Source organism: Anabrus simplex, chromosome 3 (assembly GCF_040414725.1).
Source record: "Anabrus simplex isolate iqAnaSimp1 chromosome 3, ASM4041472v1, whole genome shotgun sequence".
NCBI classification, from domain to species: domain Eukaryota; kingdom Metazoa; phylum Arthropoda; class Insecta; order Orthoptera; family Tettigoniidae; genus Anabrus; species Anabrus simplex.
In genome coordinates, this window is record NC_090267.1 from 511801952 (window position 1) to 511827819 (window position 25868).

General features: G+C 39.4%; 1 protein-coding gene across 1 annotated transcript in view; it reads right to left on the reverse strand.

The window, feature by feature from the left end:
• Nucleotides 1-683: 683 nt before the first annotated feature.
• The window catches only part of Msh6 (DNA mismatch repair protein Msh6), a 196423-nt gene continuing 171238 nt past the window's right edge, over nt 684-25868 (reverse strand). The window contains exons 22-24 of the mRNA XM_067143707.2: nt 22187-22364; nt 19370-19521; nt 684-1794 (exon numbers count right to left, since the gene is read on the reverse strand). Coding sequence (XP_066999808.2) covers nt 1525-1794; nt 19370-19521; nt 22187-22364 — 600 coding nt within the window. The 3' untranslated portion in view covers nt 684-1524. The remainder of the gene's footprint in view (nt 1795-19369; nt 19522-22186; nt 22365-25868) is intronic.

A 25868-nucleotide genomic window follows, 5' to 3' on the forward strand; every position in this document is an offset into this window, starting at 1 on the left:
CTCCTTGGCGGAAGACAGACTCGCAGTGCGGATGACCGGCGAGTGGCAATCCCCTGAATAGATACAAAAATGTCTCTGTATTAGCCTCTACAAAAACATTTCTCAAATGCGCAGAATGGCATCAAAACATGCAAGCCTTTGAATTCTTTAAAAGGCCATGGCTACTCGGTGGCGGTCGTAATGCTTATACTGTACTGGACATTTAATAAAATTAACAGTTTTTCGTAATAGATCATTGTATTGTAGACACGTGGAACATGTAATGCCGGTAAATTCTGAATGGATTCTCGTCGATATTATTATGCCAATTTTTAAGTTATTGGTTATTTATTAAACACGCGGAAATGAAGAATGAATTTGCAGCTCAAGAAAATACGGTATAACTAAAGCCAATGTTCCGTGTTAGCGTCAAGACAAATATAACTTTTAAAATACGTAATGTACAATAAATCCATTCAGTGGCCCGCAACAAGGACACTTTAAGGAAGTTGAAGATTAAATTGTGAGGTATGTGCGTGAAAAATGCAAGGGAGGACTGGCCATACCACGGCACAATAAAATCGTTCCCTTTCAACATCCGTGCCTTCATTATACATTGCTAGCCGCTGAAGTTGGCCAAAGCCGGCAAGTGAGGCATGAGTCTAGCGGCAGCCGGTTATAACTGACGCTTAGTAAAACCTGATGGATCATCGTATTGTAGAGACGTGGAACAAGTATTGCTGGGAAATTTTCATCGGGTTCTCTTCCATATTATGATGCCAATTTTAATTTAATGGTTATGAAAGCCTCGGAAATAAGGAACGATTGTCTAACCGCAAGAAAATACATCATAACTAAAGCCAATGTTTGGCGTCGGCATGAAAATAAAGATAGTCTAAAAATGCGTACTGTACAAGAAAGACATCCATATGATTTCACAAAGCACTTTTAAAGCCTGATTGAAGTTTTTGAAAGAAAAAGTGGCCGTTGTCTTGGATTTGGAGAAATACGGTAATTTTATGAAAAACAGCCACAAAAAATGTGACTTACTGTTCATAACATTCTACCATATTCTCAACACGCATACCTATATTTTTAAGGACCCAGTTTTTTGTCAACTACTGCGCTACATATGCTCATTTGACTGTTTTAACATTCATCAAGACCTCGTCTCCAAAGACTTTTAATGAAAAGATATTCTATTATTATTGTGACACACTTGTACAGTTGTGCTTTTGGAATGGTGCTTATTTAATAAGTGGGTGAAGCTGTCCCAGAGGAAGGGACGAAACATGACCCACAATATTCTAATTTAACAAGCAAATACATGATTTATATTATTGAAAAGGTGGAATTTCTCTCAAAATTTCAAAGTATACATAAGCACTGTCAATACAGGCCTTTAATCATGAAATGTATTTCATGCACAGTCTTATAATGTAATACAATACTTTTTCATTCACTCATTCAATCACACAGTCTCTTTCTCTTCACTATTCGAACGATTGTACAAAACTTAAAGGAACATCAAACACTTGAACAGAATCACACTATTTCTTTCAACAATCTGCAGAGCTGAGAAACACCGTCAATTTGTTTACCACACAGACTGCGGAAAAGTTTCCGAGCATGACTTTCTCTCTCCAGTTCCGCAGCTTTACGATGGCCTTCAGTTATTATATGGGCAGGAATTCCACCCAAGCGTGCGGCATTGAATCCGTATGATTTGGGACACGCACCGGCCGCAAATTTGTACAGGAACGTCACCGTTTCTTGAGATGGGTCGCTATCGTCCTCGTTTTCCACCATACAAGCCTGTGGGACAAACCAAAATATTAATAACGTGTTGCTGTATTTCACAGCCTGAATGCTAAATCAGAACACTTTCTTGTATGAAATCAGAGAAAGGTACAAACAAGGACATGAAAAAGCACAATGCACGATGAGGGATTAATGGAAAGGAGAAAGAGGTTAGCAGGAAAATACCGAAGGGTAAAGACAATCTCCATCTTTGACCACAGCCACCTTCATATTGGCTTGGTTCTCTCTCATCTGTTACAAACGACCCATACTTTCCAGTGTCAACTCAGATATAACTTAAAAACTTTTCAGTCTGTTGAACGCATCAGATGATATTAACGTCAGAAAAGTTGGATGGCGCAGCCACGCGGTAGAATGTTGAAGCTGCAACATAGTGACTGGTGAGGTTTATTTACATGGCGAAGCATTGACGTCGTGGTGGAAACAGAAAGAACATTGTCAAATTTGAGGAGGTACTGCTCTGTATACGGTTGTAAATTGTATAAAACGGATGCGAAATCTGTTCACTACTTTCCTGTACAAAAAGTTCAGAGAGAAAGATGGCTTTCCGCGCTGTCAATTGGAAAACGCGTCACGCGATACATGACAGTGTGCAGTCTGCATTCTCGTGAAGACGACTTCTTTCCACAGCGTAGGTACCGGTACTGTTTATTGTACTCATTGATAGTTATTGCCTCTAATTTGTATTCACAAAGATTTAGCTACATCAAAAATACTGATAAACTTGTAGCCTAATACTTCTGTGCCGCACATAGAATGTAATCCGCTCTTTGTAAACTTCTTCATATGTGTAACAGCTGGCAGTAAATTAACTATCTACGTGTAAGTAATATCTTTAACTGGTAGTAATTAAGCACTGCATTTAAATTGCCCATAAAATACGTCTATCAATGAAAGAAAATATGTAGTAATTTGCCATCATAAATGAGCTTTTTTTTGCTATTTGTTTTACGTCACACCGACACAGATAGGTCTTATGGCGACGATGGGACAGGAAAGGTCTAGGAATGGGAAGGAAGTGGCCGTGGCCTTAATTAAGGTACAGCCCCAGCATTTGCCTGGTGTGAAAATGGGAAACCACGGAAAACCATCTTCAGGGCTGCCGACAGTGGGGTTCGAACCCACTATCTCCCGGATGCGAGCTCACAGCTGCACGCTCCTAACCGCACGGCCAACTCGCCCAGTCATCTTAAATTAGAAGCCATAACCTAATTATTTGGTAGAATTGGACAAACCAAGTATTCTTCAAACCCAAACAGCTGTGACTGTAGAGGTTATAGTACTCTTAAATTATAATTTTCAAACTTTGCTCTGCATATTCTGTAGGTAGTTATAATTTTTATACTTACTGTTGTCGGTTCTAAGTTCTAAATTTTGTGCTGATGGTAAAAATGGAAGAACATTAAGTTTATGTGGGTTGTTCCAACACAAGCCTGTATAAAGCCGAGGATTTATTTGCTTTACAACATTTACTTAGTAGAATTATTATTATCTTTTTCCCCAAGTTTACAGTTTACAAAACAGGTAACTCCCCCATCACCTGGCTATGGCTTTGGCATGGACCAAATCAACAAGAAATTACTCCAAAACCTCTAATAGTGAAAAATTACAGTAGCTTAACTGTTAAGGTGAATTAGCGTGTCAACGGTAACATTTCTCTGACAAACCCGCTTTACATAAACAGTTATACTTCACAGTTTCACCCTCTTGTTCAAGACAACATTAAATTTGTGCGGTTTTGAATCGATGTGGGATGATTGCAAACACAACGCTACAACACCAGTTTCATCCTCTGTTTCAAACTTTTTACCTACACATATCAAGTAATTACGTTTGAATATTTCTTCCCCTTCCACTAATCGACGCGTGAAATTTCCGACAACTTTCATCAGTTGCGCATACGACACCAAAGACATTTTGAACACTTAATAAATCCTACAGACGCACACCGGATCACTGTCGTGTTTACTTCCCGTCACTATCTCGCCGCCATATTGGAAACAGCTGACCGTAAGCTCCTCCCCCGTTTTGGACGTCAATACAGGGTCCGGCAGAAACAATCTACCACTTTCAACAGTTGGTAGCATGTACGGCTCTGCAGGAGGGAGAAAACCGAACAGGACAGCGTGTAGCAGAAAGGATGCCATTTTAGTTACCACGGAGCGCTGGACCGCGATGCATCAGGCTTTTGTGACTGAAGTGTATTTCAAAAGTGGCGACAATGTGGTAGGTACGCAGCGGAGGTTTTGACAGCAATTCAACAATGGACGGCACACAATTCTGAGGTGGGGTGAGCAGTTTCGTGCCACGAATAAGAAGCAACCAGGAAAATCAAGGACAGCGCAGGCGCCAGAAAATATTGAGAGAGTGTGGAATGCTATCGACAGGCTTCCTAGGTGTTCAGTAAACAAACACACTTCAGTTTTACACATGTCAGACAGCAGTGCACGCTGCATTCTATGCCTCCCGGAAACGCATCTGTACCGACTTTATATCGACTTATTGGACGAGAATAGGGATGTTCTTCTCAACCTAATATCGGATGAGGCGCACTTTGAACTGACAGGCTAAGTCAACAAGCAAAACGTGTGATACTGGAGTAATGTGAATCCACAAGAACCCCACGAAAACCCACTCCATAGTGCAAAGGTCACAGTTTGGTGCAGTGTTTCAGCTTCCAGGATAACTGGACCCTACTTTTTTGAGGATCAACACAGAAACACAGTCCCAATGAATTTGGAACGTTACAGAGGCCTACTGACGACCTTCCTGATTCCTCAATTACAGAGACAGGGCATTAATTTGACATCACCCTATTTCCAGCATACCGCTCGCGGCGTTATGTACAGTGTTCGCGGGAAGAGTTATCTCAGTTTCAGGGACATACCATGGCCAGCCGATCACGCGATTTGAGTGCTTGCGATTCCTTTATGTGAGAGTACCTCAAGGGCCAAGTGTTTACATCACGTATCCCCAACTTAAGAGATTGAGGCGACGCATTCGTGGGGAGGTCCAGGCAATTCCACCTGAAATGCTGGTGAAAGTAATGGACAGCTTTGCTCGTCGACTCCATGTACTGCGAAAGTCGAAACCGGTCCTGTAAGTTAATCTTATATAAATAAAATTGGTATTGATAAGGTGGAACCTTTTCTTATCTATATTACATGTTAACTATCAATACGGAAAATGAAACTAATTAATCAAGACACCTAAGTGTGTCAAAGTGCGGAAAGCTACCCCTGCACGTTCCGGAAGATGAGTTCTTTCATGATGCGGTGTACTGTACACGCCAGGCAGCCAAACTCAACGCATCCCAACCACGACAGCAACAACACACACCAGAAAAATATTATAGACGAGAAAAGAGCCACCAACCTGCATCTGAAATATTCACGCACAACGGAGACTACATTCAATACTTCAAGTCCATGTATCAATCACAGCTACACATATCTACATCTGTTCATATACTGGAATTGCTATTAACAATATGATAAACCTATCAAATATACAAGTGGCTATATCTTAATATACAGTAGAAACCCCACGAGAGCACTGCCCATGAACGCAAGCACTGACATTCTTCATCTACAATGGACTCAAACAAGAATAGAGACATACGCAAGACGTATAAATACATTCCAATGAAGTGATCTGAGCCATTATAAAGTATTTTAACACACACTGTATATTTTAATATGTGATTTTAACATGTGTTATGCATTTTAGAGTGTTTAATGTAAGGTGAATTTATTTGAACTTTCAATCACTTTTCCATGAATGCTATTCCAATGGTAAAACTTTAAAGTTAAATCTATGATGCTTTAATTAAATGCATCGATTACATCTTAGAATCTGAAAGTAATAAACAGGGCATAAGTTAATGCTGGTTATTAAAGTACTCTCCAAACCTAACCCAAGTTTTGTGTGATTCATATCAAAGTAATAAATCAAAGGGTTTATGAACCAAAATTAACAGCTCTACAAAGGGTTTATGAACCAAAATTAACAGCTCTATTTATATGCATGCGATAGTTCTTATTTTGCAGGTAGCAGGTAGGGACCCTCTTCGGAGGCAGCCCTACCCAGGGAGTGGCGCCACTGCCTATGTGAGTCCCAGAGCACACTGACCCGATGTGTAACATCTGGTATGGGTCCCAGCTCAGGGTTACGAGTGAAGACCTCAACGGCATCTACGGCGGAGAAGGTGGACTTCGGTACGGCGGGGATGGCGGAAGGGGCATACCCGTAGCGTCTGTACTCCAGAGGAGCAGCTACGAAAGGCGTCTGTCTCCATGTTAGGGGCGGCCTAATTTTGAACCTGGCAGTAGGTATAAAATGCCTTTGGGTGTGGCGAGCCCATCGTAACAATAGCCTATATGGACAAAGCAAATATGGTGCCTCGGAAAAGGTTAGGGCGTCCCCTGCTAAAAGCAACGCGCAGCTCTTCAGGTGCTGGGGGAACTGTGAAAAATGGGCAACCAGCACCAAACTACATCAAAATTGCAACAGTTAATGTACTGACACTGACGGGAAAGACAGAAGAACTGGTTGACTTCATGATAGAAAAAGATATAGCCATACTTGGACTGTGCGAGACCAAGAAGAGGGGTACAGGGGAGATCCCTCTGAGAGAAGGATACAGGCTGTATTACAGCGGAGGACCTGAAGCAAAAAATGGAGTGGCCATCATACTTAGAAGAGAAATCCAAGAATATCTGGAATATACAAAGTACCTCAGCGATAGGATGATGATGATGAGACTCCAGTTTGAAAATGGCGTGAAAGATCTATTTCAGTTGTATGCCCCACAAACTGGTTGCATAGATGAACATCTAGAGGACTTCTTAGAGGAAGTGGAGAGACAGATAGAAGATAAGGAAGTGCTATTGATGGGAGATCTAAATGCACAAGTTGGAATGGAAAGACAAGGAAAGGAAGATGTTGTAGGGCCCTTTGGATATGGAAATGTAAATCCAGAAGGTGAGTTGTTGGTGGATTTTTGCATGAGGAATCAAATGATTGTTGGAAACACCTGGTTTAGGAAGAAGAACAGTCAGAAGATTACAAGGTATGGTTGGGGAGACAGACGGACAAAGACCATGATTGATTATATAATCATAGAGAAGGGACACCGGAAGAACCTTGTAGATGTAACAGCCATGCCTGAAGAAGCCTTTGGTGGAGATCATAGAGTTGTGATAGGAAAATTGAAAGTTGGAAAGATTGAAAAACCCCAATTAAGAAGAGAGAAAAGAATTAAAGTATGGAAGTTGAAGGAGAAAAGCATACAAGAAGAATTTCAAAGGGAAATAATACCCTTGGTACCCAGGACAGAGGTGGGGAATGTTGAAGAGGAATGGAAAAGGTTTAAGGAAGCACTGGTTGGATGTGCAGAAAAGGTGTGTGGTAGAACATCAGGAAATGTGAAAGACAAAGAAACACACTGGTGGAATGATAGGGTAAAGATTAAAGTGAAGGAAAAGAAAATGGCATGGAAAGCATGGAAAACATCTAAGACTGAAGAAAGTAGAAGAATATATGTGGAGGCAAAGAATTTGGCCAAGAAAGTAGTGGAGGAAGAAAAAAAAGAGGAAAAGCTGGGCCTTATTCACACAGACATTGAGAGATGATACGCAGGGCAGCAAGAAATTACTGTATGGTATCTTAAGAAACAAAAAGAGACATCAAGTAAACACCAGATTTGTGAAGGATGAAGGTGGCATAATTTTAACAAAGCCAGAAGAAATAAGAAAGAGATGGAGAGAGTATTTTCAGAAGCTGCTGAACATAAGAACGGATGACAGTCATTCAATGGACGACCAGGAAAGGCAATTAGTTGACGAAGAAATGGATAAAGAAATTACAATGAATGAAATTGAAATGGCAGTAAGAAAGATGAAAAACGGAAAAACTGCTGGAATAGATGAAATTTCAGTGGAGATGATAAAGGCAGCTGGAGCTGTAGGCCTGCAGTGGACATATTGGGTTCTCAGGAATGTCTGGGAGAATAAGGAGGTCCCTGAGGATTGGCAAAAAGGAATAATCATCCCAATTTTCAAGAAAGGTGATAAGAAAGTTTTGAAGAACTACAGGGGAATTACTCTAATATCCCATGTTGCTAAGATAATGGAAAGGATACTGGAAAGTAGAATAAGGTTGAGGGTTGAGAAGCAGATACAGGAAAATCAGTTTGGTTTCAGAAGTGGAAGGTCAACAATAGAGCCCATTTTCATTATGAGACAACTAATGGAAAAGCACTGGGAGAACGGGAATGATATGGTGATGACATTCATTGATATTGAAAAGGCATATGACAGTGTCCCTAGGATGAAAGTTTGGGACAGTCTGGTGCAAAAAGGAATTGGACAGGGATTAATAAAAATGATCATGGCATTGTATAAGGAATGTTGTAGTTGCGTGCAAACACAAGTTGGCAGGACAAGTTGGTTCAAAATAACTAGTGGGCTGAGACAGGGAAGTGTTCTATCACCAATCCTGTTTACAATAGTAATGGATGACATCATGAGAACAGCAAAAGCAGCATATGGAGGAAGAGAAATGAACATGATGTTATTTGCAGATGATATTGTGATTTGGGGAGAAGACGACAGGAAGGTTCAAGAACAGTTGAATGTGGTGAATGGGAAGATCGAAGAATGTGGATTGAAAATAAGTGTAGAAAAGAGTAAAACTCTTGTTATGACTAGAGGGGAGAAAGAAGGGAAAGGTCAGATTTGACTTGCAGACAAGTCCCTGGAAGTAGTGGAAACGTTTAAATACCTGGGGAGTGAAATAATGGAGAATGCTCGACTGGATGCTGAGATTAGTAAAAGGATTCAAGCTGGAAGTTGTTTCTATCATAGTGTAAGAAATATGTTATGGGACAAAGATGTGCCAATGGAAGCAAAGGATACTATGTACAAGATGTATTACGTACCCATAACAACTTACGGAGCAGAAACTTGGACAATGACAAAGAAGGATGAGAGTCGAATACAGGCGGCCGAAATGAAATTCTTGAGGAGTATGATACAGAAGAGTAGAAGAGACAAAATAAGGAATGAGAAAATCCGGGAAGAAATTGGAGTGGAAAAAATGAATGATAGAATAGAGAAGAGCCGACTAAGATGGTTTGGGCACATAAAGCGAATGAGCGATGAAAGAATGCCAAAAAAGGTGATGGAAATGCAAATTCAAGGAAGGAGAGGCCGTGGACGACCACGATTGAGATGGAAGGATACCATCCCACGCAGCATTATAGAAAGAAACCTGGACTGGGACACAGTGTTGGAGGAGGAGTGGTGGAAAGACCGAAGAAAGTGGAGAGGAACCCTATTTGCCCCTACCCGGCTACAGCTGGATAAAGGGAAATGATGATGATGATGATGATGATGAACATACCTGTACTTTTAAAAATTAGCTAATTTACACGAATTTTAGGCCTAAAAACAAACTCGCTTTTAACTATCTAGATTGTACCATATAACCAATTTTTACTCTTAAACATGCCCAATTTGAATGCTTGGACATAGTGCTTCGCCCACAACTTCTCCATTTGGAAAGGCAATTCAACCAATATTTGACTTATGTAGGTACTAATGTACAGCTGATGATGACTGTTCAAAAAGTCAAAACCGGTCCTGTAAGTTAATCTTATATAAATAAAATTGGTATTGATAAGGTGGAACCTTTTCTTATCTATATCACTTAGGTGTGTCTACAGTGTGCTTCACATGTGCTAAGTTTGAGTGAAATCGTAATTCTTTTGTATTCAGCGTTTAAAGGAACGCCACAATATCACGTAACAGACAGTGTGCGGAGAAACATAATCCGCGAACACTGGCGACGCCGATAGTTGACGAAAAAGCACGACTCATATAATTAATTCATACGCACCGAACAATATTGTCAGTGATGGTTATGAATTTCATGTTTTTGATCCTCATATCAAATTCACACTAGAATCCGAATCAAATCAAAAAATCAACTTTCTAGATTTAACCATCACTAGAAACTCAGATTCTTTCAGTTATAAAATTTTCAGAAAACCCACTCAAACAGCCTCCACCATTCGTCAAGATTCAGTGCACCCCCAGTCCCACAAACGAGCCACATACAACAGCCTAGTTCACCGAGCCTTCAGCATACCTATGTCCAATAAAGATCTAAAAAACGAACTCAACACAATCCGCGGAATCGCAAAATTCAACGGCTTCAGCAATCATTTTATAGAAAGGATAATCAATAAACACAAACATCGCCCAAAAACTACCCTCAAAAAAGAAATAACCAAACCTCTAACATTTTCCACCTTCACGTTCAACAATGATATCTACAAGTTAACCAACATCTTTAAGAAAAAAGGCGTTAAAATAGCCTTCAAAACCAACAATAAGAACATGAATGTTTTATACAATACTTCATACATCAACAAGACCAGCAGTTTTTTAAAATCAGGAGTTTATAGGATCAAATGTACCACCTGTAAAAAAACCTACATCGGGCAAACCGGGAGAAACTTCATTATCAGATACCACGAGCACACTAACGCAATAAAATACAACAAGTTTTCAGCCATCGGCCAACACATGCAAGATTATAACCATAATTTCACCAATATTGAACAAGACATGGACATCCTCATATTAGCAAACAAGGGCCCTTTACTGAACATAATGGAAAATTACTACATACACCTAGACCAATACTTTAATGCCAGTCACAATCTCAATGAAATCTCAGAGAAACCCAACATACTCTTCGATCTATTTATCACTTTCCTCAGAAACAATAATGCAGCCAACCTAAACTCAATCCTAAATTTAATCAAAGGTACTTTTCCAAGACAATTACACTTTCTCCCGCACCCTTCAGCCCCACCTTAAGCCCTCTTCCTAAGCCATATTTCATTTCAATACAAGAACTTACTGATTTCCATGATTATAATTTTTACAACACCCCATTTATACTTTATTCTTTGTTAAAAACCTCTTATTATGTATATTCCTTGTATTATTAACTATTACCATATCATCTCATTTCACTTGTTATTCTTTAAAATAATATTGTCTTAGGATTTCGCCACAAATGATCTTTGCTCCAATACGGCTGATGATGACCCCTAGATGGGTCGAAACTAGTACCGTATAATTTTGTAAATTTGTGAATATATTGTATTGAAAAGGTGGAAACATTTAAGTTATTATTATTATTACTTAATATTGTCAGTGCCGACGAAACCACTTTTTTATTATTTTTAAATGCCGAGCCCAAATGGACTTACGGTTTAAAAGGAGAGAAGTGCCAGCCGGGAAATTGTACAAGGGTAGGGGTCACTGTACTATATTGCGAAGCACACAGAATCGAGATTTCCTCCCCTGGTCATATGAAAGTTCGATAAGCCACGATATTTTAAGGGTGTCACGCACTTTCCGTGCAAATACAAGGCATCTAAAAATGCAAACGGTACAGTAATCCAGCATATAAAGTATTTGCACAGGAGAGTCAGCATAATTTGTCCTCATCTTTGAATGTTTTTTTTTTCTTTCGTTGTGTGAGATTATGTTTGTCAGTGTTTTATCCAAGTGCATTACTGAATGATGTAAATACACCTTGTTGGATACATTTTGGAAATAGTGTTTTCCATTGCATTAGAAAGGTTTAAACTGAGAATCAAGGTGATTGCATGCATTAATGGGTCTAAGAATACTTCATGACGCGACAAGAGTTGGCATTTTGAATTATGAGACGAGTGCCATGGCGGGAAATCGTACAAGTATAGTCACTATCCGTGTTGTAATGCAGACGAAAGCGAGAGAATTTCTCCCCTCGTCATAGGAAAGTTCGATAAGCCACAACGTTTTAAGAGCATTGGGTACTTTCCGTACAAGTACAGTCATCTAACGAATAAAGCACTTGCACAGGGGAGCCAGTATAGAAGTGTAGGAAGTGTGTCTCAAGCATTGATACTTTGTCAATATATGAATTTTTCATCTAAACAGTGTTGTGTGCCTGAAGATGTTAATAATATATGAAACATGTACCACTTTTAACCAATAAGTTGCCTTAAGCAAGTAATGTATTGACAGGGTGGAAAATAAAAAAAACTTAGTTGTGAATCAGTTTAAAGCAACAAATTTCACATAAACGGTGTATAAACCTTGTATAAAAGTTACACACCGTTTATTAGTAAGACGGTAAAAAGAGATGTGTGAGAAGTGTTTTTGACAAACATCGGAATGCGCCAGTGTATCTGTTTCAAGTGTTCACATTGCACGAAAAAAATTATCCACCACCAAGTAAAAAGAGACCGTGTGTGAAGTGTTTTAGAAGTGGTGTGTGACGAATTTGTAAGTAATTTAGGAGAGGATTCTAGTGATGCAAGAGACAACTAATCTTCCTATCTACAGGGAATTGACCCTATTGCAAGTTCAGATTAATGAAATACCTGTCACGTAAGTAGGCCTACTTGCTCATTTTCATGGAGAATATATTTCAGTGCAGTGATAATGAATTTTTATCATCTCAGGCAAAGCAGTTATATCCGTAAATTTACACGTTCATATTTGGGTAAAGACCACGTGGACCTCGCAGAATGATATGAAATGTTTGTTTATGCCTACGTTACTCTTTCGATGGAAGAAATTTTAGTTTGTTTCATTTTCTCAAAATAAGCCTTCCTAAAATGAGGGTGCGGGCATTATTCGGGTAAATACGATATTTGCATTGTTCACACACTAAGCCAAGCACTTGGAGTGATGGTTCTCTTCAGTGACTGAAATCACCTATCTCGAAGAGCAAAGGTTAATACAGGTACATGCCGGTTCAGATGCAGGTTTTGCTCCAAATGCCTTGTTGGTTTTCAAATCCAACCAAACAGTAGGGGTTATCATGAGAATAAAGGCTATGAAAAATATCTGACAGAGAAATTAAATCCTAATTTGCCATCCAACTCTGTAGTCATGACTGATAATGCCTCATACCATATCATCTTCCTGAAAAACACTTATGCAGGATTGGTTGCTACAGTGGAACGTCGATTATATGTTCCCGGAAACTTCCTTTTCCCAGAATATGCGTTCAAATTATGCGGTCCTGCAAGCATCGTAATTAAATCACGTTGTAAAAATCTTGCATTATCCTTTCCTCGAAGAAACGATTTCTTGGATCAACCATCCAGAAATTTCAGTCCCGTGAACACTAAATTCTTGATCAATTGTTTTTAATAAACTGTATCTCATGAAAGGACAGCTATGGCATACTTATCGATCTTGACATTAACGCCCCATCACTGCGATAATTAGAGCAAGTACTGTACTGGAAAAGCGATAGGTGGTGAACTTGCATACAGGACCATCTTAGCATCGCATTCGGATGGTATTGTTTAGAGAATCTCGGAAATCATAAAGCAGAGAGTCATAATCATCATCATCGTCATTCCTTCGCTCCAGCAAGCCGGATGCGGTTGTGTACGAGCCTCCTCCAGTTTGTTCTATCCCTCCACAGATGCTGCTCATATATGCGACACCAGTTCACATCTCTAATTTCAAGGTCCTACATAATCTGTTTTCCCAAACATCATGAGGTCTCCTTCTTGGTCTCTTCCCAGGAACATTGTGGTCAAAGTATGTTTGAGGAGTCCTGTGAGGGTTCATTCTTTTCATGTGACCATACCATTGCAATCTCTTCACTTCTAGAGTCTCCAACAAGCTTCTTTCCAATCCAAGTTGTTGTCGGATATCCATATTCTTTATTTTATCCATTTTTGTTTTTTGTATACAAGAACAGAGGAACTTCATTTCTGTTGCCTGAAAATGACTCTTTGTTGGTCCAGTAAGTGTTGCTGCTTCCAGGCCATACGTCAATATAGGTACTAGATATATTTTGTACAAGCTGATTTTGGAAGCTAACGGAAATGTTTCATCCCAAAGTATTTGACGAACAGCGTGTTGGAAGCTTCCTGTATTCTGTTACTAATCTCTCGTATGGTATTGTCTGATGTCAGAACACTACCTAAATACTGGAAGTTGTCTACAATATCCATCTCCTCATCTCCAATTCTTAGATGAACAGTTGGAGAGTTTCTATTCATCACCAAGCCAACTGTCTTCGTTTTGCTGATTTTGAGACCTAAGGTTGCAAAAGCTTCATGCCAGAGATCTAGTCTAGTTTGTACTTCCACTTCTGTCTCACCCCATACCATTACATCATCAGCAAAAAACAGGGCATTAGTTGTTGGATCCTTTCTCTTAACCGCTTTTAAAACTTCATCCATTATGATTACAAAGAGAAGTGGTGAAAGACAACTTCGTTGCTGGACTCCACTCTACGTTTCAAACCAACCTGACCTTCCATCCTGGACCTGGACACAACACTTGGTTTCATCATATTATCGTTGTACTCGTGCTATGATGTCATCGGGCACTTTCTTATGTCTCAAACATTCCCATATATGCCTGCGTGGTACATGGTCATATGCTTTCTTGATGTCCGAAAAAACAGTTATAAATGTTTTACCTTTCTCCCAATACTTCTCATAGAGTATTCTGGTGGAAAAAATGAGGTCTATAGTTGATCTATGAGGTCTAAATCCATGTTGTTCCTCCTCAAGTGTAGGTTCAACATATTTTCTAATCCTGCTTTCAAGGATGGATTCATAGATTTTGAGGCCATGTGACAGCAGAGTTATACCTCTGTAGTTGCTACATTTCTTTCTATCACCTTTTTTCAACAATGGGATGATGACTCCTTGCTTCCAGTCATTGGGTATTACATTCTCTTTCCAGATTCTATTTAGTACCCTGTACATCCACTGTTGTCCTACCTCTCCTAGTGCTTTGATCATCTCAACACTTAATTCATCTGATCCAGTTGATGTGTTGTTTTTCAGCTTAGATATTGCTGTCTCTACTTCCAACCATGTCAGACTAGTGATATTTGTGCTGCCAAAATCATAAGGTTCGTCGTCTAATGGAGTGACATTTTCATAACAGTTCAGCAAAGTTTCAAAGTGCCTTTGGAACTCCTGTAATATTTTGGTCTTATCCCTAGTCACCTCACCATTAGGAAGTTCTACAGATTGGATAGATTCATTTTGAGTTCTTCTATTCTTAACAATACTGTATAACAGTTTTTTACTTCCATCCTGCGTTATTTTGGTAGCCGGATCTTCCTTGCATTTCTGCTTTTTAGCTACAACCAACTGTTTGCCCTGTAACTTTTTCTTTCTGTAAAGTGACAGTTTTTCTTCTATTTCATGTTGATCTCCCCACATTCTTGCTTGATATAAGGATCTTCTTGCACGGTTTCTGTCATTGATAGCCTTTTTAATATCATCATTCCACCAGGCAGTTTCTTTAGGTTTTCTTATTTGACTCTTGTCGTCCACATACTTTTTCTGCTGTACCAACCACAACCTAATTTACGTGGTACAATATTTCCAGAAACTCACCACGAACAGTATACCAGAGACCAAATTAGAATGGAAGATTACGAAAAGAAAGGGATTTTGCCATTATGTTGGGTGCTTTTGTATCCAATGTGCTTTATTCTATTAGATGAGAGAATTAACTACTTGTGGTTGATTGTCATTTGGCTTGGCGTTATTAGATTTTTCGAAGAGTTTGGCTAATCACAGTTGCTGAACTGAAAGAAGTTATCACGGGAAACCGACAAAGATTCCCCTGTAAAATTAAAAATAAAGTATCGAGATTTTGAACTGGCGTACCGGTAATTAATGTGGTTTCGCGGTCTAACATGCCTGCTTCTCATCCAGAGGACCTGGGTTCTGATTCCGACCAGGTCAGGCAATTTTACCTGGATATAAGGGTTGGTTTCAGGTCCACAGAGTCTACGTGATTACCTTCAATTGAGGAGCTATCTAATGGTGGCGACCCCGATCTAGAGAGCCAGGAATATCGGCCGAGAGGATTTGTCACACTGACCATGCGTCACCTCGTAATCTGCAGGCCTTTGAGCTGAGCAGTGGTCGCTTGGCAGGCAAAGGCCCATGGGGGCTGTAGTTTGGTTTGGTTTCGGAGTTTTTGTAAGATTATAATTATACATATTTCATTTTTGTGATTTTTAGCCAAATTGTTTATGGTTTTCATTGCTGGATTTTCAGTTTTCCCGTGTTGTACGTTTTATATTCAGGGTCCCTCAAAAAATGGAGAAACGAGGTTCCACTGCATCCATTTTCTATAGAGATGATAAAACCTCAATGTACACTTTGACTAAATCCCATAAACCACGCTACAAGACGTATAAAATTGACAGACTCCTCACTTCCCATGGACTTGAACCCAATAGAAATGATTTGGGTTGATGTTTAAAATTATGTAGCACAAAGGAACGTTACTTTCAGACTTGATAACACAGGAACAGAGCGATTATATAATATATGAAGTATCACACCGCATAATCATTAATATGGAAGATGATAGTGACAGAGAGAGGTGTTAGCGACGCCAGCACCAATAGCACAGATGACAGAGAAGGCGATACGAGTGGCTTTCAAACTTATTTAGAAGGTGCGGACTAAGAACAGGCCATTAGGTAAATTTACTGTTAGTTTCTGACTACATAATTCTTCATCTGTTTGTTATTTTATTCAATGTTTCTGCTTCTGCATCTCTAACAAAATCATAAGCTCTGGTTATAACTATAAGGTGTTACATACTCGTGCTAAGATCTCGCGTGAACCCTGGTAACAGTACAGCTTGCAAGGTTGCCTGGGCAGGCGGTTCGTTAAGAACTGCTGGCAGCAAGCCGATTTAGCGAAGTGGAAGGGACGTGTAGTGCCACTGCCGAGCCCACCTGAACACTGCGCAGGTTTCTTTGCCAAGCTCTTCTGTGCGACCTCTACTGCAGTGACCACATATCCATTTGGCTAGAGCATTGTTAGTCAACCCATTCGCATATAGATTTTGTAGCCCTTCGCATGCCCATGATTAATTTTTAATTTTTGTAAATCAGAGTTCATGAGAACTTTAATTTCTTAGTTATTACAGTTTTCTTATGCAAACTTTAATTTGGAAAAGTGAAAATTCACACCCAGTCATTTGACCGGGTCAGAAATGGAATGAAGCCCCCATCTAGCGGCGAGGATAGCAATTGTGCCAGCTGCCAAAATCTGTCGTACTCCTTTGGGGCAATGATTAATCACTACAGATGAAATGATACTGGGAAGAGTGTTGCTAGAATGAAAGAGGACAGGGAAAACCTGAGTACCCAGAGGAAAACCTGTCCTGCCTTTGCTTTGTCCAATTCAAATCTCACATGGAGTGACCAGGATTTGAACCACAGAACCCAGCGGTGAGAGGCCGGCATGCTGCTGCCTGAGCCACGGAGGCACGTAAACTTCAATTTATGAAATAAAAAAATCATAAATATTTTGGATATTTTAGTTGGTTTTTATTTTTCTTCTCTTTGGTGCTTCTAGCACCCAGCACTTCAACATTAAAGACATCACTATCACCACTGGTTCATGCGCCCATGAACGTATGATTTATTGGCAATTCTCACTATTTTCGATACCTTTCTACTTGTTTGAATTTAAGTTTGATGTTGTGTTTAAATTTAATTATGTTACGTCTAGTTATTTTTCGTTGATTTATAACAAGTTCACCTTGGCGTGCAATCATGTCACAGGTCATACGAACACTGTTTGCTTATTTTCTTCTTCTCGCTTCGCTAACTTACGTCATTTTTACGTCGCCTGTTGATTGGTCACATTACCTTCACATGACTGCTTGCGTCACCGGTAACTTGTCTCCTTCTGGTACCGAGAATGTATTCTTCCGCGTTTTTCTATTCTTTCACTGGTTATTTCTGTTTTTTCCCTTGCCTTTATTATATTATTAATTGTGTGGAAATTATGAATATTCTTTCTGGACTTCCCTTTTTTCATTAGTTTGTATTTCATGATAAGGTTTCTCACATACTTTATAGTAATTACTACTGTTAGTCTTGCAGCACTACTTTTTGTTGAATCTGGAATCTTCTGCCGTGCTTCTTAAGGACTGCCACTCAACATGTTCACCTGGACTCCGCACCTGGACTCCGCTCCAGGACTCGACTCCTCACTTTGTTTCGGGCAGCTCACTAGAATTGCCAATTCTCAGCAACGTCCATGCGGACTACGCATCCAACCTGTTAGCCTCGCCATGTGTTTAGAAGCGGCATTTCTCACAACATGTATTCACTTCGCCCTGCTTGGGGCCGTTGACATGGGCTTGCCCTCTTGTATAAATGAAAGTATGTCAAGCAGAGTACCTTCTACTCTGCACCAGCTGGCCTGTTCAGCAATTCTATTTTATTTATTTATATCGTGGAGTTAGCATTCTGCTTTACTTTTATGAACATTTTAAATCTACGTTTGTCTACATGTCTGATCTTGAAGATGACATTTTCTACTGAACTGGTTTGCCTAAAAGGATTTGTCTTTTACACTGCAGTGTTGGATTATTAATCTGAAAGCTTAATGTGTTCATTATTTTTAATTTTACCTCCCCGGTGGAGAATTTAATGCTCCAAGTCTGCCTCAAGTTCGTTGTTAAATTTCCAGTCCTTTTCAATCTATTGTTAAAGCAACCCTTTTTTTCTATTTAGCTTCGTCATTTTATGTTTTTGAATATTCATTTATTACTCTGTTAAATTTCAATACCGGTTTGGCTTGTGCCAGCCTTCCACATTAATGTAAATTTCAGATATTCTGAATTTTGTCAGTTTCAATTTATATTCACTATTATGTGCACAGCCGGTGGTCAGTTCAGCTCAAGGCTAGGTGTACGTTACTTGAATTTCGAATTTAATCATTGATCAAATTATTCAAATTATTTATTGTTGTTTTTTTTCTAAAGATTATAATAAATGATGTTGACTGCTGATCCTTTATCTTTCATTCCCGTAAAACTGGGAATTACTCTTTGTCCTTTCCTGGTTTTACCAACCACTGACACTAAATAATTCTTCAAATCTGAAGTCTCTGACTCACTTCCAGTATCACTTTTGTTCAGAATATCGGATTATCACCACCCGCTAGCTGACGACTGCCTTCTACACGCCATGCTACTCACCTTGGATAGTGACAGACACAACGGAGAGTAACTTTTCAAGATGGATTTTAATGTTAACTGTTTGAGATAATCAAACGCAATTACCAATGAGAGAAAGAGCGACTCTGCTTCTTTCCGACGGTATATAACATTTTAGTTCCATCTCTTGACGAACGTCTGAAATACGCGTTTAAATATACTAATGCTCGGCTGCGAGCCATCCAGCTACGTTACAGCCCAGGAACAATCGCACAGCTGGGAGCCGTTAGTATACGCCAATGAGTTAATTCAATGTAGAAAACTGGGCGGACTGTGAACCGAAGCTGGTAGGTAATGATAGATGAAGTGCACGTGTAACAATCTTGTATGGGGTAAGACTTGTGCAAGTGGTGGTCAGTATATGTAGATGGTAGGTCATACAGTGTCAGGAGGGTCTGGTTTGGTGACTAGAAGGCAGTCTGAAAGGAGTAACAAGAAATAAACAAGTAACTTACCACTTTCGTAATACTTACCATATGGCCTAAAGTAACAGTGGGCAAGTTTTTGAAGTCCTCCACTAAAGTATGATAATGAGTGGAGAAGAGCGTTCGACAGCCCAACTGTGAAAGTTCCCGAACAACAGCAGCAGCAATAGCAGTGCCATCGTAAGTAGATGTGCCTCGTCCTGAAAAGGAGAAAATATATTTATGTATTTCGGTTACATGGTTGTGGAATGCACCGCTGGAACTCAATGAACGAGTATGAAGGAAATCAGTAAATCTACTTCTTATCTCCTCCACAAGGCAAGCATTGAGGCTGCACTGTATTTCTTATCCTATTTGTGAAATGTGGAGTGCATCATTTTCGGGATTATTTAAGGTAATTGCAGGACACCGTGTACGCCATCTTGCCACACCTTACGTCCGGTTACACCACATCGCGGTGTTTCGAGGAACTCGTCAAGGACAGATGTTAAAGATGTTGATTCCCATAGGGATATTTGTTCCGAATGAGTAAATTTATAATACCAATATAGTTGGTCCGTTATTGGCCATTATAAATTTTCAAGCTAACTCATTCCTGGTTGCCAGCATTTTGCCCCAGTGTGCCAAGTTCGGCTCATCAGTTGGTAAATGGCACACCCACCAAGACGCATGGCTAGTGCATACCATGGAGGCCACTGCATAGGCTACTTGGAGCCACCGGCAGTGCCAATGCACTATGTGAGACTTTGTCTCATTTTCAGATGATATAGATGTTGATTCCCATAGGGAACCTGAAATATTTGTTCTCAATGAGTAGCCATGCGTCTTGGTGGGTGTGCCATTTACCAACTGATGAGCCCAACTTGGCACACTGGTGCGAAACGCTGGCAAACAGGAATGAGTTAGCTGGAAAATTTATAATGTCCAATAAAGGTCCAACTATATTGGTATTAAGGACAGACGTAGCTGCAAAACGTGAAGATTGTAACATTCAGCATTCTTCTGTAACACCTCATTTAATAGCTTCTATTCTCATTCTTTCCGAGCTAGCTATTGTCCATGTTTCACTTCTATACAACGCACGCTAATTGCATACGTAAACTGCTGTTCTGATTCCTGTATCATCATGCTCGCTGCTGGGAACACATCGCTTCTATCTTGGGTCGTCATGGGGATGAGCTCCAGCTCTGCCTTGGGGTTAACACTGGCAGGAGTTTGCCCTGTTGATATCTGTTGTGTTGTTTGAGTCATCAGTCCATAAACTGGTTTGCTGCAGCTCCATGCCACCCTATCCTGTGCTAATCTTTTCATTTTAACGGAACTACTCCAGCCCACATCTGTTTGTCATATTCATACCTTGGTCTACTCAAAAAACTAACAGAACAAGTCCTGGGTGTCTGAAGATGTTCCTACAGTAAAATGAAAATGTTAAAGGTCCACCTTTTTATTTTTTAATACCATTAATGTTTATTGATGTGAATACATATCGCATAACGTTTAGAGAAGGTTGGTACTCGTTTCGACGCTCGTTGCGCGTCATCATCAGCCAACAAATCAATTGAGCAAAATGCAACTTATCGAATAGCAATATATAACACATGATAGCACCTTCAAGACAAATGTTAAACTATGACTAGTTGAAATATAAAACACATGACAGAAAATACAAGGATTAATGGCGAGGGACCACTGAAAATAAACGGTGGTTGGTATGCATGGATGTTGACTGTGTGGAAGGAGTACCTTGAGATGTAGGGCTCTTTAGCCGTCGTGTCTTGTAGGTGCTATCATGTGTTATATATTGCTATTCGATAAGTTGCATTTTACTCGATTGATTTCTTGGCTGATGATGACGCGGAATGAGCGTCTAAACTAGTACCAACCTTTTCTAAACGTTATGTGATATATATTCACATCAATAAACATTCATGGTATTGAAAAGGTGGACCATTAACATTTTCATTTTACTGTAATCCCAGTTCAATACGGAACAAAATGAAGTTTCTAACTTTCAATGAAGATGTTCCTATCATTCTCTCTCCTTCTCGTCAAATTTCACCAAATCATTCTCTTTTCACCAATTCCATCCAGTACCTCTTCATTCGATGTATCCATTTCATTTTCAGCATTCTTCCGTGACACCACATTTCAATAGCTTCTATTCTCATTCTTTCTGAGCTAGCTATCATCCATGTTTCACTTCTACACAATGCCACACTCCATATGAAAGTCTTCAAAAACAACTTTATTAATTCCTACATCAATGTTTGAAATGAGCAAATTTCTGTTTTCTTATTATTTTAAAAATATGTAACAGGCGGCTAAAGAGCCCTACATCTCAAGGTACTCCTTCAATGCAGTCAACATCCATGCATACCAACCACTGTTTATTTTCTGTGGTCCCTCGCTATCCAGTTTCTACATGCTTCAGGAGTACCTCTGGCTCAACCGCAAAGATATTATCCACCTACGGTCATGCAATGCAATATATACCCATGGCCAGTAGGCAGTAATGATCGGTCTTTGAATGTTACTTTAGACACACGATTGTACACAGCACGTGTTAAAAACGTTTTTCATTAAACATCATGATGAAAATGAAATGATAAAATGTAGGTTTTTTTGTTTTTTTGCTGGAGGTGTCTTTGTTGTATTGACTAGGAGGATAATTGAACAAAATTTGACAATTTGTAAGATGTTAAAAGATTAGTGTATTGAAATATTTTTCGCCAAACATCTGACAAAAAGATAAAATGATGACAAACAACTAATTGGAAGATTGGGAAGCAATGTAATAAGATGGAAGATTTAGCAGGTATGAGATGTACTATTGTAGAGTGTAGTCTCAATTTCAACTCTACTTACCAAGTTCATCAACCAGCACCAGAGAGTGCTGTGTGGCCTGGTGGAAAATGGCAGATGTTTCACTCAGCTCTACATAGAAGGTGCTCTCTCCAGCCATGATGTCATCCGTAGCACCGAGACGTGTAAATATTCGATCTACAGGTGTAAGCTGACATGACACAGCTGGAATATGACAACCCTGGAACATGTTCATTCAGCAATAACTTCATGTCTTATACAGAAAGCTAGGAATAACATAACAGAAACAGGCAACAAGGACAAACCTGAACACATCAATCATAGTTCCTGTCAGTCCCTGACGAGCAACATAAGTTATGTTATTCTGTTTGGTTTCTTTTCTCCTTTCGTGCTGTGTTCAAAGTCTATCTATATCATCTGGTGGCCTAGCAGGTATCAATTTTTATAAAAGAGACCAAGTCTTTCATAGTACATTGGTTCCAAGTAGCCTATGCAGTGGCCTCCACTATATGCACTAGCCATGCGTGTTGGTAGGTGTGCTACTTACCAACTTTTGAGCCCAAATTGGCACACTGGGGTGAAATGCTGGCAACCAACAATGATTTAGCTGGGAAATTTATAATTTCAGTAACAGAAGCATTTATATCAGAATTTTGACCAATATCAGTAGTTGTGGGGCTCCAGATGAGGAGAGAGCTCATCTATTCAAAGATGCGTCCATGTTTGTCGTTAACTTTTTCTGTTGCTCCCTCTTTCCACCCGGACCTGTTTTCGTCCTTTCTTATTCATCTCTCTCTCTCAATTAACTTATAAGTAATGGAAAGGAATAAGTGAAAATTAAGTCATATACACAGGAGGAAGGAACAGCAACAACTACTAGATGTACTGAACAAGAAACTGAGAAGTATGGCATGAAAGTCAGTACGACTATGGTGATGTCGAGACGGGAAAGGTAAGGAAAGGGACTGTGAAAATTAGAAGTCGGAGTCTGGAAACTGTGGACTGCTTTAAATACCTAGGAAGTGAATTGATGCATAATGCTAGGGTGGACATGGATATTAGCAGGAGGGTACAGCAGGATAATGCATTCTACCAAAGTGTAACAAAACATGTTTCGAGCAAAGAAGTTCCAAGTAAAGAGATAATGTACAAAATGTACTATGTAGCCATACTGACTTACGCAGCTGAGACTTGGACTTTAACTAGCAGGCAAGAGAATAGAATTCAAGCCAGTGAGTACGATAGGAAAGACAAGGAAAGACAGAGTGAGAAATGAAGATGTCAGAAAAGAAGTTCTGATAGGAAACCTAAATGAGAGAGTTGAAAAGAAAAGTGGTTTGGACATGTAAAGAGGATGGAGGAGAATAGAATTCCAAGACAGATGCTGGAGGCAAAGTGCGAGGGCAAGACCTAGAACAAGGTGCATTGAATCAGTGAAGAGTGGCATAAGAAGACTGGGACAAGATCGTGGAAGAGGAATGGTTGAAGGAAAAAGGGAGAAGTGCCATAAATACCCTGACCCAGCAGGAGCTGGATAAGGTGAAATGATAATGATGATGATGACAGAGAAGAATAGGAAGATGCAAAGGAACAGATAAACACAATGATAGACCAGTGTGGGAAGAGGGAGAAATAGAAAGGAAAAAACACAGGACAAGGATAAAGCACTAGAAATGAAGTTACTAAGGAGCATACAAGGAAAGACCAAATGAGACAGAATGAGATATGGAAAGACTAGGTATACAATAAATTGCAAGAAAGAACCTACAGAACAAAGTTAAAGTGGTTCGAATGCAAAATGGGAGCTAGAGGATGATCTTGGATGAGATGAAGGGAATCGTGGACAGCAGCACAGCATTGGGAGGTGAAGGGCTTTGGTGAGTCCAGTGTGAGTCTGGAAATGAGAATTGATTAAGAAGAACAAGTTTTTTTAATCATTTATTAATAATCAGCCAAATAAAAATAAAAAAGATATGCTGAATATGTAAGGAGAATAGTACATCCAGCTAATCTGAAACTGAGCTGACTGCATCTAACTTACTCTCTATAGAATAAATAGGTATAAAATTTGCCATCTTGAGCTGCTAGTTGATTTACCTTTAACCAGTCAACAGTAACAGAATATGTACCAATAATCTCAAAACATTCATAATTTTTTGACAAGTTACTTGTATTTTTCTAAAATATTGTCATTCTAATAAATCTGCTCCTTCAAAAGCACAGTTTTATTTTTTCCAGTATGGCTAGTATATTTGCTCTGAGACCTATAGTAAAGTTGGACTCACCTTCAAGTAATTTCTTGCAACATACTTGGATGCTTCAATAAAACTATTAGCAGAATTTATGAGATTATATTATGTTGTCCTCATTCTTTCTCCTTACGCAGCTCCTGACAGGTTGGGGCATTTATGGTACTTCTCCACTTTCCACCATTCTTCTTCCATAATTTTCTCCCAGTCCAGGTTTATTCTTCTTGCACTCCTCTTCACTGTATCAATTCCCCTTGTTCTATGTCTCCCTCTCACTCTCTTTTCCTCAAACTTCATCTCCATCATCTGTTTAGGTATTCTTTTCTACTCCATCTTCTTTACATGTCCAACCCATCTTAGTTTACTCCTATCAATTATCGCATTTTGGTTTTCCATTCCGACCTCCTTCACCACATCTTTGTTTCTCAATTTGTCTTTCCTATTTTACTTCTTAAGTATTTCAGTTCGCTGACTTGAATTCTACTCTCCTCCCTAGTTGTCAGTTTCCAGGTGCATAACACATTTTTTTACATTATCTCTTTACACTTCCAGACAAGGCCTTCTGCACGTGAGCACGTCCCCTGTTCCCCCTTTCCGTCTCCGTTCTCCATCTCCGCCACAACCAGCTTATTATTAAGATGTACAATATTATAGGGAAGGTTCCACCTTTCAATACTCCGTTGTAAGTTGAACTAAAAAGTAGTTACAACCTGTTTATTGGGACCGGTTTCAACACATTTCAAGTGTCATCATCAGCCAATTAGCGAAGATCTTAAAACAACTAATACATTGAACAATTATTGTGTTTTGAACATTAACTGAATTGCTACGATATGTTAATTTTTTTGCCTGTGTTCAATGTATTAGTTGTTTTAAGATCTTCGCTAATTGGCTGATGATGACACTTGAAATGTGTTGAAACCGGTCCCAATAAACAGGTTGTAACTACTTTTTAGTTCAACTTACTACGGAGTATTGAAACTCATGATCCCCTCATGACAACATTTCTACAGGTAATATTGTACATCTTCTTATTTCTCTATTCAATACGGAACAATCATGAAGTTTTTAACTTTAAATCAGCTTATTATTAACGCTGTGCGTCTATCTGACAAGTACTTCGTCCTGAAATAGTGAAGCATCAAACGAAATCACATCCTTTCCCATAGCTGTACTTTGATTACGTACGATACCTATTTATTCCTTTATTGACCATGTAAAACCTACTGATTACTGACGAATACCGAGGCAAGAGAATCAAGGTTTATTTTTATTTCATAATGCAATTTGTGTGAGGCACATGGGGACTTACAACATAAGTATATGATTCTGCTCTCGTGCAACGACTGTCAGTGGCAGTTTCTCACAGATCAAAAAGCTGAAAAAAACACCTGCGAGTGGGATTGCAAAATACAATGTTTCCAGGAATGTTGTAAATATTGTAGTCAAGTCATTCGGAAGGTAAAAACGAACTC